The sequence below is a fragment of the Balaenoptera physalus genome, assembly GCF_965194825.1.
Source record: "Balaenoptera physalus genome assembly, chromosome: 13".
In the NCBI taxonomy this organism is placed as follows: Eukaryota; Metazoa; Chordata; class Mammalia; order Artiodactyla; family Balaenopteridae; genus Balaenoptera; species Balaenoptera physalus.
Window position 1 is genome coordinate 93433286 of NC_138892.1, and position 17786 is coordinate 93451071.

General features: G+C 36.6%; 1 protein-coding gene across 2 annotated transcripts in view; it reads right to left on the reverse strand.

The window, feature by feature from the left end:
• PIK3C2G (phosphatidylinositol-4-phosphate 3-kinase catalytic subunit type 2 gamma) overlaps positions 1 to 17786 on the reverse strand; it is a 398571-nt gene that overhangs the window by 138264 nt on the left and 242521 nt on the right. For both annotated transcript variants that reach the window (XM_082421031.1, XM_082421032.1), the window contains 4 exons: positions 11761 to 11941; positions 9138 to 9245; positions 3953 to 4045; positions 2360 to 2489 (listed from right to left, as the gene is read on the reverse strand). In XM_082421031.1, coding sequence (XP_082277157.1) covers positions 2360 to 2489; positions 3953 to 4045; positions 9138 to 9245; positions 11761 to 11941 — 512 coding nt within the window. The remainder of the gene's footprint in view (positions 1 to 2359; positions 2490 to 3952; positions 4046 to 9137; positions 9246 to 11760; positions 11942 to 17786) is intronic.

Genomic DNA, 17786 nt, shown 5'->3' on the forward strand with positions numbered 1-17786 from the left:
CTAGTATGTATCATACACTTTTTAAATACTTCTAGCATAATTCTGTGCACAATAATATGTGTGGCTCCATTCCCATAGTTCTCTAATGCAGATTCCTCAAAATTTAATGCCCATATGTATTACTTGGGGATCTTGTTAAAATGTAGGTTCTGATTTAGTAGGGTGGGAGTGGGGGTCTGAGATTCTGAGTTTCTAACAAGCTCCCAGCTGATGTCAATGCTCCTGGTCCACTGGTCATACTTTAAGTAGCAAGGTTCTTAGGGACAAAACTTTTCAAGATGGTATCACACAAAGCAGTGGGTCTCAAAAAGGTGTGCATGAGAAACTCCAGAGCAGCTTTTTGCAATCACTGAGACTTGAGCCTCAGTCCCCCACCCTCCATCTCCTCCCCACCCCTCCCCAATGAAGAGCCTGATATAGCATCCTGCTTGGGTCCTAGATATAGCTGCTCCAATTCTCCTAAGTAATTTTTATGTCCATCAAACCTGGAGCAAATTTAGAGCAATGAAATAAATCCTAAAGAATTTTTATCTGCTCTGATAATCTCTCCCAAAGTTCCTACAACATCATATACAAAGTAGTCATGAGAATTATAGTCAACAATAATGTTGATAAAGCCATGTAAACTTGTGGCCTGGAGCATACTCTCCTTAAGGGCAGCAGCCCTGTTTAGGTTGTTTTAGTATTCCCTATCTTACTTTGTGACATTTCTTGAGAACAGTAGATATTCAATAAGCCTTGGAACCTGATTAAAAATGGAACCTAATCGCTTAAAAGAAGACATTTACTTTAATGATCTCCATTTTTCTTGAAGAAGTATTTTTCCAGTACAACCTTACAACCAAAAGAAATTGTTGGTAGATAGCGGGAAAGAATAATTTGTTTGTCTTATGACATCTTTAACTTTGGGCAAGTCTAGAGTTATTTCTGCTGGATTATTTTATTAACTTTAAAAGTCTTAGCCTCCATTACTTCTTATGATTATAAACAGAGAAATGAGTAGATGGAATTGAAGAATTCCACTGAGGTTGGTGTTGTATTCAATTTCTGAAGAAAAAGTAATCCATGTGACACCAAAAAGCTCAGCTTGGTTCATCTAAGGTTTATTCTTACCCTTTCAACATATTAGGATATGAAAGAATTAGGTCATTTACACGAGAAAAGGGAGAGAAAAACTCAAGGAATAATGATCTCAGAGTAGCAGTAATAAAAGACTTTTAGGAACTAGAACTTTAGGAGTTCGGGAGTGGGATACTTGGCATGGAAACAAGGGCCCTATTATCAGAATAAAAATAATTGGGCAGTATGACTTGTAACAGTAGTCCTGAAGTATCCAATTGCAAGTTAAGCTAACTAGGAGGTGCTTCCATGCTTAGTTTCCAAAATCTTGGGTCACAGTTGGCTGGGGTACTGAGCCTAGCAGTGGGACCTCAGGAACTGGAGGGCCAGGCAATGACAGTCTCTCTTTTGAGATGATGGGTTTAAACTGTAGTTCTGTCTGAATTAAAAAAGAAAAAAAAAAAGACAACATAGTTCTAGGTCCCCTTTCCAGTTCTATGGTTTTTTTATCCCTTTGTTTATGCAGATGCATCTGTTATAATTCATACTAATTAATTTAATGAAAAGCTAAGTGGCAATGGCCCCATGTAAAAAAACTTATATGATATCCTAGAAATTACTTCTTCAATTTAGCATGACTGTAATTAAGTACAACTTTTACCTCTGATGTTTGAGTAATTATTAGGGTGGATCTTCAACATTATTTTCATTGAAAATGTGTATAAGTGTAATTATATTTCCATATTAGTGGCTTGGCTTTTATCAAGAAAGAGAAATGCAGAAGTATGCTCAAAGTTTGCATGAATGGTCATCTTTGACTGTTGATATTACACTTTACTCAAAAGTCTTTTAGAAACTGAATGCATGTTTATAATGTATTTAGAATTTTTAGAACTCCTTTAAGCATTTGCAACTTTGTAAATTTTGTGTTAATAGGCAACAATTATATTTTTTTGAATGAGTAGACTTTAATATTATCAGCTTAGAAAAAGAGAAAAAAATATGTGTTAATCATTAATGTAACTAACCCTTAAGGACACACAAAAGGATATTACAGTTAACATTTGAGTGGTCAAGAGTCCTAATTAATATCTTGAAGGACATTATGCTTTACATAAATCATTTTGGCTTATTGTTTTTGAAAATAATTCTTTGTAAAAAAGAAGAATGACCAGGTTTAGTTCTTTGGATTTTAAAATTTGTAATCTAAAATGAAAGCTGTGGCAACTCTGGGGGCATATTACTGATGAATGCGTGAGATAAATAATGTAAGTCAACCAGCTTTCTAATCTATACTGACCTTGGCCTTTTCCTGTGGATAGACATCTATAAATGATCATTTGCATATCCAGGCCCTCCTGCAGCCAAATATTGTCCATCACATGAATAATCTGCAGAACAAGCATATCCTGACGAAGATCATCTCCAGCCTGTTAAAAACAAAATTATAGACTCCGGGTTTCTCCTTGAATTCCATTAAAAGCTTTCAAATATGGTATATGTCATTTCCTTCCTTGAATAATTTTCCAGCCTGACTTAGGGTGGTTTCAATTGTTTTATTAGCTCTAAGAATACCTTGTGTTTCTGATAGAAGATCAAAGAAAATGAGAACTTTCTTTTAAATGATTACAGAAGCTTTAGCTATTAAATTAGAAGCTGCTTGGAATGTTGTTCCCTGATAATAATCTTTCAATTTATTATCCATGTGCAATGTCTTAACCTCAAAGTCTGGTGAAGAGAGGTTGGACGAATGTTTATGCAAATTTCAAACTCAGCCAAGTGAAATCTCTTTCTAAGGGAAACATTATTTGATGTGCCATAAATTTATGCACTGATAAACAGTTAGCCTACCAAGAGCTTCTTGACTGGGAGTATAAATAGCACACATATAATTCATCAGACTTTGAATCATTGACTTCTCTTGTTATGAAGGCAGTTAAGAAGTTTTCGGAGTAAACAGCCTTTGATAATAATAAGAAATGATAAAGGGGTGTTTTTCTAGCATAGGTGAAGGACATAGAATATGTCTAAAGGGGAAGGACAGTTCTATACTTTTAACTAATAAGAGGCTTGGTTTTGAAAATGCTTTCTAAATTATAGAAAACTATGCCAAGATGAGATTTTGTGTTCTTCTTTTTTCTTCACCAAAAATGCAATGCCGGGGTAACATTAATGCTTGAGGTTTACACAGATAACAGCAAAAGCATAGGTGTGTTAATCATTATCTTCAAAACTAGTCAGAATCTAACAAAAATTCCACTCTGCGACCTTGTTGTCTGGTTTGGCTGAATAACTTATCAAATTTAACTGAACAACTGGCAAATGCTTACTTTTTACTTACAGCTCCTTTTTCTGTCCCTTTTTCCTACTTGACTTTTACTCTTGACCTTTTACTCTATTGTCCCATGGGATTCATGACAAAGACTGATATGGCCCTTATTTATATTTTATTTAAAAAGAAGACAACAACCCAAATTACTAAAATAAGCAAGTGCTTACAGATAAGAATTTTATGCTAAATCATATCATTTGAGTTTCAGCTAATTTTGATTTGAACTTAGTATCTAGGCCAAAGGAAGACTCTCCCCCTAGGAACTTTACCACAATTCTGCTTTCTGTATTACTCAAAAGTGATTGCATTATTTCATTTATTGAAACATACCTCCCGGAGTTTTGCACTGAAGATTCATTGGCTTTGAGCCAGTAATGTTTGATTTATTGCCAATCATAGTTTGGCATGTACTATAATTCTGTAATAATGCAGAATCAAAAATAACTGGAATCTTCTGTGCTGCTGCCAGAGGAAAAGAGCTATAATAATTTCTTTTTGTGAGTAATAAATCAATAGTTCTACCAATGGAATCAATTTGATGTTTCAGGAGGGCTACTGTACCTTAAAAATGACGCTGATGTTTTTGCCCATTGGATTAGCATTAATGAAAGTAATCTTCAATGGCAAAGCATTAGATGTGAAATATGAACATGCCTATGGGACAAAAAGAAGAGAAAAATGGTTAGCAAAACAAAGAAAAAAGAACAGTTTCCTTGCAATCATGGCCCCTTGCAGAATTTGTTATATGAGCATGTGTAACACATATGAATAATTCTCACACTTTGGAACAAAGAAACATATTTATTAAAAAAAAGACTTTAGTCTACCAACCAAAGCCTTTATTTGTAAACTAAAAATGCCAGCTTTTCGGCAGGTTGTAAATCTTCAACTACATTTTTTTCTCACTAAACAGTGATGATGTGTAGGGAGTTTAAATAAACTAAGTAGTATGTAGGTATTGTGCTTATGCTAGTTAGTTAATACCTAAAAGATGAAATCGCTATTTAAAAAAATATATTTCCTTTTCATTCTTTCTGCCCTGCAGCATACTTTAAGGAAACATGCATATAGAATTAACAAAGACCTGAGTTCAAATTTGGACTCTGTAACTTATCAGCTGTAAGACCTTGGACAAGTTACTTAAATGTTTGTATCCCACTGTAAAATAGGGATAAAACTCTTACGTCACACATTTTTGTAATAGGTATATGAGCTAATGGATATAAAATACCTTTTACAGTGTCTGACACTAATCGGGTACTTCAAAAAGATTAATGCATTCTTCTTCACTTTTTGCTAATGAACATTTTCTTATCTTTACAAGTAACAGTACAACATATATTTCCTATTCTCGTTTCTTTCAATTATACTTTACATTTCTATTTTCAGTTTTATGATATCGACTACTGTCCATTATTTTCCTTTTATGTGCTTACAACTGTTTGAGTGTTAAAAGGCTGTATGTCTTTAGGTTATTAGAGAGTTCACATTGACAGCAAAGAATTAAATCAATACTAAAGAAAGGAAAACGACTTGATACTTTCAATTAATCAACAGTAAAATATGACATCAATATATTTTGAAGGATCAGTTTGAATATCATTATTTCTGATAAGTCTGAAATCAGTAGAAGTTGAGAGGAAAGGATCTATTTCTTAATCTATCAACACAAATCTAACCTAATCCCTAAGCAAACAGAAACCCTTGTTTACTGAATCAATTTGAGTTTTATAGTAAAAGGATGAGGCTGCTTGTTAAGTAATGAATTCTCGCTGCAAGAATCAGTCAATCAGGGAACATATGACCTTCTGTCACGGTATTGAATTAGAAAACCCTGTATTAGGCCAGAGTCTAGATCAGTGGTTTTCAAATTCTCCTCATTCAATTCTGGGGGCTGGGGTGGGAGAGTGATGATCTCTCTGAGGTATGCCAAGTCCAGGGAAGAGACAAAGGGCTAAGAAAGGCTGAGGGCAAGGTTTGGTCCCTCTTCTTAATTATATCACTCAGAGCTATATTGCTTTCATTGCTTAATATTTTGCTTTTCACACGCAGTATATTTTTTGAGAGTCATGGCAAAAATACTATACATTTGACAGCTAGTATGCACAAAGCATTATCTATATGCTAATAGAAAGAGACACCATATCCACCTCTCATAGAGCCTGCAAAAGTTGGTATGAATGTATACACGCATGCATTTCACAGCTGAATGAAGAAGCATTTGAAGAAGAGAGTCTTTCAGAGATGAGCTGAATTTGAAGATTGTGAAAGACATAGATTGGCAAACAGGTAAAAGAAAAGGTTTGCTAGGTAGAAAAAGGTAAACAAGGACACCTTAGATTAGAGTAGAAGTTAAAAGTGGATTGGGAGGGCCATAACCAAGAGATAGGAAAGAATGAATCAAAATCTTGAAGGATATTTTATGTAAATGGTGAGATAAAAGATCTGGAATAGAGAAAGGAAGATAAGAAAAGCTAGAATGGAGAAAGGAAGATAGGACCTCTGGTCTTAAAAAGTGAAAATTAGTGAAATAGACTTAAAACAGTTTTTAAAAAGGAAAAGAAACCTATTAGTAAATGAAATGTCTGGTCTTTACTTTCCCAGGAGGGGAGAAGGATTGCATTCAGTTATTCCCACTCTCTCATATGATCTACCCCTTAGTGAAACAGGAAATGGTCCATTGTGATTAGTGGTTCCAAGGAGAGACAGGGGTGAGAATTCTTCTTATAAAGAAAGTTTAACCAAACCTAAGACCGTTGCTCTCTGTCTTGGAGACCCATGCTTTAAAGAATGGATTGAGCCAGGCCTGAGTACTTCTCCCTAGTGTAGTTTACTGATGGTGATTAAAATAGAATGCTGACTATACACATGCAGGCTTTCCTACACTCACTACATTCACGGGACTTCTCTCCAGAGTGAACTCTAATGCACGATAAGCTCAGTAATGACCTTCCCCAAATCACTGCATTTATCAGGTTTCTCCCCAGATGGGCTCTCTGATGTACTGTAAGATTGGTGCTATAAACAAAGACCTTCCCATACTCACTACTACTTTCATAGGACTTCTAACCAGTGTGAATTCTCTGATGTGTAATGAGGTATGAGTTTTGACGGCATATTTTCCACATTTACAGGGCTTTTGCTTGTGTGAAGTCTGTGATATAAAATAAGACATTTACTAGACTGAACGTTTTGCCATGCCGCATTCAAAAGGCTTTTCTCTGGTATGAATTTGCTCACAGTCAACTAGTTGAGAGGTCTGACTGAAGGCTCTTCTACACTGCTGACATGTATGTGCTTGTTCCCTGGCATGGAGGATCCAGTGTCAAATAAGACTATACTCTGACTGAAGGCCTGACTACCTTCCTTACCGCCGTAAGGCTTCTCCCCAGTGTGAACTCTCTGATGGTCAGTACGGTCTCTAACGGAACAGAGAGCGTTCCCACACTCGCTTGAACATGACGTTTCTCACTTGTGTGAAGTGTCTGATGCTGGAAAAGGGTTCTACTCTGCATGAAGGCCTCACACTCGTTACACTCAGAAGGCCCCTCCCCAGTACAGGCTACCCGATGAGCAATGAGCAGGGAACGCGGAGTGAAGGCTCTAACACATTCGTCACCTTGATGAGGTTTCTCCCAGTGATGGAGTCTCTGGTATGTATTGAGATGGGAGGAGTGATGACAAGTCTTCCCACACTCTCACATTCATAGGGTTTGTACCCTCATTGGTTTCTCAGATGAACCACTGGCTGAGGGGTTCGTCTGAAGGTCTTACTACGCTCATTACACTCCCAGAGGTTCTTTCCAGTATGGATCCTCTGATGGCCAACCAGATGCGGGCTCTGACTAGAACTCTGCCGCATTTACTGCACTTCCTACGTGATGCGTGTCCCTTCAGACCTCCTCATTGTTCAGCAGGCCTGGAGGACAGACCAACATGTTCTGCAGGTGAGAGCACCATCCTCCACATCCGCCCTGTTCATTGCTGTACGCTCAGGCACAGCTGACCAGAGCAAATGGGACAAAGAGGCGGCTCTACTTGGGGCACTTCCCAGCCTCAGGGAAAGTGCCGATGGCTGCAGGTTGCTGTAGGGAAGGAGTGTGGTCCCAGCCACAGCACTATGGGTGATGACTCCTGAACTGGTGATGCCCCCGGCATGGTCTGCTCACCTGGACACTCACAGCAACGATCCTCTAGAGCTGGTGCCCCACATCACCAAGGCCTGCACAAGCCACAACACATAAGTAATTTTCACCAAGGCCTGCACAAGCCACAACGCATATGTAATTTTGATTGAAAACAATCTTTCTATTCCTTAAACAACAATGACAAACCAAGAAAGCAGAAATAAAAAATAACATCTGGACTCAATGAACTATTGATATATTGTTCTTTCTACATCAAGATACTCTCTGTTTTTGAAATGTTTCCATGTATCTTTAGCATCAATCAGTGCATACTGCTAATGATTAAAAGGTTACACAGGGCTTCCCTGGTGGCGCAGTGGTTGAGAGTCTGCCTGCCGATGCAGAGGACACGGGTTCGAGCCCTGGTCTGGGAAGATCCCGCATGCTGCGGAGCAACTGGGCCCGTGAGCCACAATTACTGAGCCTGCGCGTCTGGAGCCTGTGCTCCGCAACAAAAGAGGCCACAAAAGTGAGAGGCCCGCGCACCGTGATGAAGAGTGGCCCCCACTTGCCGCAACTAGAGAAGGCCCTCGCGCAGAAACGAAGACCTAACACAGCCATAAATAAATAAATTAATTAATTTAAAAAAAAAAAAAAAAAGGTTACACAATTTTTTAAAATCAGTGATGATTTGGATTTTAGCCCAGATAGACATATCTCAGCTTATAAAACTGATGCCTTATTTTGTTATTATTCAAAGTATGTCTATGCAGCACATTTGGAAAATTTGTAGGGTGTCTTTGCAGCAGCATAATTGTAAAGGTGACAGTATTAAGCTTCTAGTAAAACTTTTTCTATTCATACTAATGGTCTGATTTTTCTCCTAATTATCAAATCTGTTTTTCTTGACTGTATTCCGACTTTAGTTAAGTAACACTTACTGTGCATGCATGAGAGTTTAACCTCTTCATTTTTAAATCTCACTTATCAATCCTCTTTATTAGAGTCTTCTACTCTTGGACTTTTGAGAAGGAATATAATAAAGCTCATGGAGAAAGAATGATTCTAAGTCAGAGAAGGGTGGCTGATAGAGACTTAGGAAGAGAAGGAGTTTGTGAGTACAACAATGCCAGGAAGGGCTTTCCAGGCATGAGTAAAATCACAAACATATCATATGGCACAGTGACTCATAAGCATCAATGAATTTTAAATTGAATCAAAACTGAGATGTTATAGCTAATGATATACTAGTGTCCTAGGCATGGGCATGCACATAATCTAAATAAGCATGAAATTAAACTAGCCTGCATGGGGTCGCCAAATCAACCATTCTGAGTAAGTCAAGAAATCAATTCAGTGAGAAATGTCTTCATTTTTTTCCACTGAACTGTGGTTAGTGTGTTTCTAAACCAATGAAATATCTGATGAGGTTAATGTGATACCAGCTGGTCACAGTGCATCAAATAGAGCACACACAGTTTGGATGGGACTCAATTACTTTTTTCTTAAATAATTGCAATAACAATTTATAAATTGTTTTTGCCATTTCAAAAACATCCAATGAACTAAACAATACACAATAAGAATACTCAACTTATCTACTGAATACATTGACTTACATCTCCATCAATTCCCTTTATGCACAGGGCAGGGTTCAGAGGAAGGTGACAGGTATTTGTACACTGAAAGAATTCTTCTAGTCTGCCAAGTTCTTTCTTCAGGACCTCCTGTGAAAAATCATTAGAAGAAGCATTTTCGAAACTGAAAAGAACTGGACTTTTCCTTCAAGTTATAATTTCTTTTGTTGATTAAATAAACTCCTTAATTCAGGGGTTGCACACTTGGGTGCTTTGGGGTCAGGTGGGTGATGTAGCCACATATGAGGAGGCAGTGGGCTAAAGACAATAGGGAGTACTGGGGAAAATGGGGAAGTAAAGATTGCATGTCCTTTCTGAAGAACTTTAAATTCAATTAAAAACAAAACCAAAACAAAGCACTGTTCTGTTCAAACGAAACACGATGGGTTGGACTTGACCTGTAACCCACCAACTTGCAACCCCTGCTTTAAGTAATTATTAACATGATCCATTTATCATAATTCCCTGAAATCTTAGTTTGTAACTCTCAAGGTTTACACTTAATAGTATAATACTTTTTAGAAAAAAATTTACATAGAGTAGGAGACAAAATAATGACAAAAAAGATAATTATAGACCATTGATAAATGTCAGAAGCAGTAATACATATGAACAAATAGTTTACTAAATGCCAGTAAGTGTATTTCTGATACTTGACTCACTCCCTTCCATAGTCCTCTGTACATGTGGAAGGTCTGAGACCACAAATGATACCTTTAGAATTGTGTATCCCCTGACACAAAAAGGAGAAAAACAATAATTCAGAAATAATAATAATTCAAAATTTAAAAAAAAACTCCTTTTAGCCTACTTTGAAAACTGTTTAAGCCCAATTCTAAAAATGAGGATATCAGATTAATAGTGTTTAACTAACTCTCAAAAGTTTCTTAGCTCTTACTCCGGGTTCACTGCCAAACAATAGAATCTACTACTCCCAGAATCCAGCAAAACAAGGTGGAGAAATGAGGCAAAGCTCCACAGTGGCATTCTTTTTGTCTTCCTCTTTTGTCTTTTCTATACCTGGATTTGCCTGAAGAGCACCATGGAGGGGAACCTCTGCTCTCTTTAACTAAAATCTCTTCACTTCATATAGTTAGGTTTAACTGGGCTTTAAAAAAAAAAAAAGAAGAGAAAAAAAGCTTACAGTAACTTTTGAGAAATTATAAATGCTTCTCCCACCTCTTTCTTTTTCTCTTTCTATTTTCACGTGAAGATGTGTTATCACAAGAGCAGCCAGTCAAGGTGAGAGAAATGCATTTATCTGAGAGAATAATGTCAGTATCACTGGAACGTGATGTAAATAGTCAAAAAGGCACTGTATTAACTGTAGCATGCATCTTAAATACATGAGGGAGTTTGAAACATAAGAAATAAAGACCAAACCTATACACAAATTTTGTAAATTTTAAGCCAAATTTATTTTACTTGCTTTCAACTTTTTGTCTACCATTAGAAAATAATTAATGATTTTGCAGTAATATGGAGAAATCATAGAACTTTTTTTTTTTGCATTGCCTATCATGTTACTAGCCTTAAGGCTCTTCTGCGCATACAGAGTTTATATGTCTCCCATTTAAAAATAAAGTCCCTGCTTATGCTTTTTATTTTCCAATTTCTCCTAGGTAGGTGAAGTAGCATAGCTTCTGGCATTACTGCCAAATGAAGTGACTTCCAGCAAGAAAAATCTTGTGCTAGGAAAAAATTCTGGGACCCTTTGCCTATTTTCATATCATTTTGTTGAAAAGTCTTGTTGATTTTAAACAGTGGGTGGAGAGAAACTATGAGCTCCCTTGAGGACAAGATTCGTGTTTTAGGCATCTTTCTATCCTTATCTCCTGGTCTGTAGTAAGTACTTGTTATTGAATGAAATTCTTAATACAGTGAATGGATGTCCACTATCTCACTGCATCTAGAATGTTGAACTTAAGAGAACCTACTTAATGATCTATATCAGTGAAGGGAACTAGTAATGCAGTTAATTAAGAAGAGCAAGTGTTTTTCCATTAGAGCAAGAAAAAGAACAGCCAGATCCATTATTATAATCAGTGATGAAAGAGGCACAATATTTTGACTATCATCCATGGATGTTAGAATAAAAGTATTATTCAATACTATCCACACCACTATTGATTTCTTTCATTTAATTCATTTAATTTGTTGTGGAAAAAAAAAAAGTCTTTAAAAATGTGACTTTGATCAATGCAGTGTGAGAAAAATCTAGACATAGATTTTGTACCTTGGACAAGAGTGCTCTGAAAAGTCCCCTTGTGTACTTCTTCCATGAGTCTGAATTGTGCTGCCTTTCTGAGTAAATTACTTCATCTGGTCATTTTAATCAAATTGCCTTTAAATTGGTCTCTTGTCAGGTACTGTCTATGCTACATGGCTATTTAGATAAAAAAATCATGTCCTGGTGATAGATATTATCATTAACATTAGGATAGTAAATTGAAAAAAAAGTTGATCAAAAGAATTGATTTAAGTGTCTTAAGACAAAGTGTAGTCAAGGAATTTACCTTCTGTGTTATGAAATTCAAACTTAATTGAACCAGGTTTAAGAAATAAAACAAAACTTTATTACATGAAGATTGATTTTGCAACAAACCTGTCTTTGAGGGTCACTGGCAGATTTGACTTTTTCACCAATGTCTCCCAGAATTTTGATGAGTTTCTTTTCCTTGGAAAACTCATCACTCAGGGCTTTTCCTGCACAGAATTGGAGAGCAGCCAATAGCTTCTGATACCAGCTTTTAAAATAAGCTTCATTCTGTGCATCCTTTAGCAGCCTGAAGGAAAGAGAGAAAACGAATTCTTGTATCTAAAGCTGATTTTTAAAACACCTCTAGCAGGAACAATAAGTGTGTTTCAGACTAATCTGTATGTGGTGGCTTTGGGCAGTTTAGCAGGCCAGGCTGGGGAAAATGCTGTTTATTTGTTGGCAGTCATCATTTCACCTGATAGTTAATGAGATTCCAAGAGTGAAGAATCAATAAGAGACCTGCCTTTTCTCATTTCAGTTCACAGTGCACTTTTTCCTCTTTCAGGCTTCTTAAATTCTATAGCAAATACTTATCTTAAGAGCATATATTTGACTTCTTATTAAAATACAGACAAAGCATTTTAGAAATGGTATTTATTAGTCACTACACTATATGGCAACTCAACCACCAACCCCACATTTTTCTGCTTTTCTTCAAAAGATAATGTCTCCACACTGTCACATACGTAAGTATTGCTCTTTCTTCCAACACCTCCCTTTGATTACCTGGAGGAAGATATTGTAAAGGCAAGAGCATGGTTTTTGTTTTCAGGCATTTCTGGATTCATATCTCAGCCCTACAACTTAGATGTAAGTTAGGCCAGTTACTTAACCGGGCTGAGGTTAAGTTAAAATAAAGAAATAACTCTGATTCCATAGAATTGTATGGAATATAGAATAAACTAATGCTATTCTAATTTGAAAGGGCTTAGCACAAAGTATATACTAGTAGTCAAAAAACATCAGTTTATCTGTATCCTGCAGCCTCCCCAAGCCAACTTCTGTCACTGTCTGGCAGTCTGCTTGTATCACGAACACGGGAGGCATAGAACAAAAAAAGGGAAGGATACTTCGCTAGATAATGGAGCAGTGACAATTATTTGATTACGCTTTCTGCCATGTGACAATTTCTATTGCCTTGAAATTAATTCCAACATGCTTAAACTTTACTTTTTATTATGCCCTAAAACACTGAAATAAAAGACTGATTCCCTTGAATGTTAACCTCTCTTTGATTGATTCTTTAATTCTTAACTTGTCTCTAATCTTATTCTCTTCTGAAAAATAATTATCATTCAAAGAACTAGAAGAAAGTTATTGTGAGAATGAAATACTGAAAAAAAAAGGATTAAATACCTAGCAGCCAAAATATATATAGATGAGTTTCATTCTGCATTCCTAATTTTGCATCTCTGCCCAATATGTATTGTGTTACAGAGACTCTAAGAAACACATCATTTGCATTTGTTCTATGTTCTCTGTTCCTACACATCTGAGTTAAAAAATTAATTCAATGAACCTGGCTTTTTTTTTTTTTTTTTTTTTTTTTTAGGTAAGGGCTTGTTCCCTTGTCATTGTTACAAAGCTAACTTATCTCCTAGCACCTCTTTTACTTTACCAAAGGGAATATAATAATGCTGGAAATAATGCTGGAAAGCATTAAAAAACAAAAAAATTCTCAAGGGTCTAAAGATGTATTGATGGAAAATATAATCCATTTATACTTATACCTTCAATGTAAGAAGAATAGTTGACAATGAAAAGTTTTCCAACCCACCTCTATGGTGAGATTTTTGAAATGTCAGATGTAATAAATGTATCACATCATTATTTGGAGGCTCTAAGAAAACGAGTGTTATGTGAGTATGAATTGGAAAGCCCCAAAGAAAGCATCCACGTCTGAAACTTCAAGATATTTTATGCAGAATTATACCTCAGAGATTTTCACAGTATTTTGAGGACTTTGGTAATATACCATTGTACAGTCTACTTGGTTTTCAGTGGAGGTAGGAAATTGATGGGTAGAGTATTTCTATATCCCATATCAATGCTTGCCAGCATTTTCATACACTTTGAATATTGAGTTACTTGTTTTTAAAGATATTTAAAACCTGTTCTGGTACATAAATATAACTCTATAACCACCTGACTGCTATATACATGATAAAAGGAAAGGTTATTCTGCACAAAGTCAACTTTTTACTAAAATTATTAAAGAAAATATATATTTTAGGGGTGGGGAGTCATAGGAATTGTCAAAATTATATAATTAGTATTCCTAATACTCAATTCTTATTCTATGAGAAATGTATTTGCTTCTCTCATGAGCAGCTGATTCAAGGAGGGAAAAAGAATCAGTTTGATTCCTTGCTCAAAATAAAACAGAGCAGGGGAGATTTGCAGAGAGAATATGTGACTGTGTTTTAAAAAATTTAAAAGTGAAGAAAACTCAGTGCATTCCATTGTGATTATTTTCCTTATAGAACATACCTCATGCAAACTCTCATTCCTGCCATGATGACATGCTCTCCTGGTGAGATTTGGTTCAAGCTCTATGGCTTTTTATCCAACTTTAAAGTTTTTTACAAATTGCAGAATTGAAATCATACTGTGTTATAGATGACCACAAGAGGTCAGTTAGTCTATTCCTGTGTCTTTAGGCACAGTCACTTTAACTGATGAGAGAAATTAACATGTCCTTTAATTTTAATCAATTCAGAGAAAGTTGGACTATACAGTTTTGGGTGGAGAGTTAGCCAATTCTACGTCAATGACCTTCACCATCAGGAAGTGGTTAAAACCCTCATGTGGTAGTTTTTACCCATTGCCTCTGTTTGTTAAGACTGTGGAAAACAGCTAGCCACTTTCCCTTGAGCATTACAGGAACCCTTTTCATAAGGCACTGTCACTGGGAGACACAGAATTACTTATGCCAAATTCAAAAAAAAATTTTTTTTTTAAGTTTAGGTCAAGGGACTGAGAAATATGAAGTAAGACTTGGTGTTGAAAGATTGGGCTTTTAAGATGCAGACAATGTGACCACGTACAAATTGTGAGGTAAATCTCAAAATGTCAGAGACCTGTTTATCCTAGTGTATGCGAGATCCAGGAATGGTTCAACTTGATATTATTTTGTATAGGTGTCTTATGGACTGTAAGTAATGACAACATTAAAATGAGAATAAATGCATAAAATCTAGCTGATTAAAGGTTTGGGTAGTGTTGAGTATGAGAGGCAAAAAGCAAGAAGAGAGGCAAAAAGCAAGAAGAGAAGCAAACATAACCCAGGTGACTGAGCATATTTGTTATAGGATATCATAAAGGCATTTGCCTAAATTAAGGAGCTAGTGGTGGACTCAGATACACAAACCCCAGCTAGCATGAAATGGAGATTTTCCTTGGAAATTAGAGCTTTTCTCCATTTCTTCATGCACAAAGTGCTTCTGATCCCATGGCGAGTGACTTGCTGGAGGCCCAGGAAAAGTACAGATAGTTCTCATTTCATCAGTCTACCAGCAGGATAGAACAGACTAATCATGCCAACCCAGCCCTCCTTGCCTCATGACTCCCTTCAGTGTAGGTCTTAATTTTAGTTCTCAACAGCACAATATCACAAATTAGGGGTTGCCTTAAATTTTTTACCCACTTGTGTATTTCTGGTGAGTGAAGAGGGGAAACAACATCCAGAAGAAAACTGAGCTACACATGAAGATGAGTGATTTCAGGTCACTCCAGGACCTCCCCTTTCCATTTCCTCTATTGGTGGCTACTTTATGGGGAGTAAGATGTGTGACTCAATAGACCAGGTCTTAGAGAGCACAGGTGGATTTTAAAATGTGACTTCTTCAAGTGTATTTATAACCCTGGGACATATAAAGGCTGAAATCCAATACTTGATATGGAATTTTTAATTTTAAGGTTTCAATAGTGTGTTACGAAGTGAAAAGCATATATCTCTTTAGCCTTTACAACTTTATTTTACTTCTCATTGGTTGAGAGATTTATTTAATATTTCCCCAAACTGAGGAACTTCATACATTTTATTGTCTTGCAAAGATAACTGTTTCCTATGACTAGCTCATTTTTAGAATACTGATTTGCTCTTTCAGAAATATAGCACTGAACTTATTTTGAATTTTGTATATAAGGAGCATTACACGGTCCAAGTCTGTAGAAATGTGATTTCCAATCAATAGTTATTTTGCAACATATGTTTGTCAATAAGCCACTTTGAAACAACTTGAATATAAAACTATTAAAAGGGAATAAATTCAGAAAATAATGAAATCCATACTCTAGAGATTTTATACATTTTTAGAACACTTAAATATATGAGAAGGGCCCTTAAGGTATGTAACTGACTTAATTTTATCCTGATATTTCAATTTATATATCTAATATTTATTACCACCTCAAAAACAGTCGTTCAGAATGTTACAGTTCATACTTATGATTTTTCCATTGTGTTCATATTATGTGGTAGATTTATTTTTCCCAACTCCATGCTTTCTTCCCTGAAGCTTATACAACCACAGTCTTTGCTCTGTGACTTCCAGTGCCTTCCCAGAGGCAGCATCTACTTCTCCACCCCTTGTCTGGATTGGCCATGTGACTCACTTTAGCCAACAGGATGTGACTAGATAAAATGTATGCCCAAGTCCATGGGGATGCTTTAAATGTGCTATCATGGATTGGTCTGCTCTCTTGTACTTCTGTTATCTGTCACGAGGACAGCGTGTCCCCGCTGGGGGATGTTCCTTCAGTGCTGGAATGGGAGAGCAGAGCTGAGCATTGCTGTGAGGAGCCCAGTGCAGCCAAGTGGAAGTACAGCAAGTCTGCAGCCTGCATGCTGCATAAGTGAGAAAGAAGTTTTTTTTTGCTGTAAGCCACTGAAACTTTGGGCCTATTTGTTGCTATGGTAAAAATTAATGAATATGCCAAGTTTCATATTATTTCTTTCTCCCTTTTCTTTGTTTTTGTTTTCATTTGTTTGTTTGTACTGCCTTTAGAATATGGAGCATAGTTTTTAAACCTCCCCAGTGTTAGCCCCGAGGATACTTTGGGGCAACCCTAATTACTGAACATGAACAGAAGCCATCTGGAGGCAAGTCTGGTCCATTAGATGGGCGATCAATTTGAGCATAACATTTTAGATCAAACAAACTATAAAAGTAATAAAAATGGCTTTCTTCTATGCATCCTAAAAAGCCCCAGAGTGTATTTCAAAAATGATTTGATCTGGTTCATTTGGACATGTATATTATGTTATACTGCTAAAATTTTATTGTTATTTTATTACACTAACATACTGTTTGGCTCATTTAAAAGTGTGACTAGGCTTATGTACCATCTGCTGTCTGTCCAGCCAAGTGTTTGAGTATCGAATAGGAAATTCTCTCTGAGTAAAAATGCACTAATGAGTGCAATAGGGCAATGGCAAGTCTTTTTTAAAAGACTTACGTAACACAGGACTAGACAAATCTAACACATTACCAGACAAAGGGTCTGATGGCTGAGGGCAGTGAGGGAGGCAGTACACCTGGCAGTTTGGGAAACTGAGCTCTGCTCTGATGGTAACAGCTGGAAGACTAAGATGGCTAAATAGGGAGGGGATCAATGGTTTTGGACAAGGAAGCATCTATCTATATCAGCATTTAATGGAACTCCCTTTATTGCCCTGGAGTTGGCGACCAAGACCCAAGATTAAAGAAAAGAGAGTATCCTATGTTTTAAGAATAGCCAAAGAAACAACTGGAAGTCAGAGAACTCTTCGAGGTTTATTGGGAGATGGCCAAAATGGCTATGATACACCAAGTGTTATTGCCCCTCCTGGACCTTAGTATATATTTGCAAGTGGGGGTAAAGGAAAGGGCTGTTTGAGAGTCATGAGTCATCAGCTTAGTGAGGAATAGAGTGGATCCCCTATCCCCACTCATCCTTGCAAAGTCCAGTGAGGAGGGAAGCTCAGAGATACCCATTGATTCAGATGTGTGCAAGAATGGGAGACTATTGCCTCATTCCCAGGTTAGATTTCTGCCCTAAAAGAGGGTTTGTTGAAAGACAGGATAGCAAAGGAGCAGCCTGCATTTTTG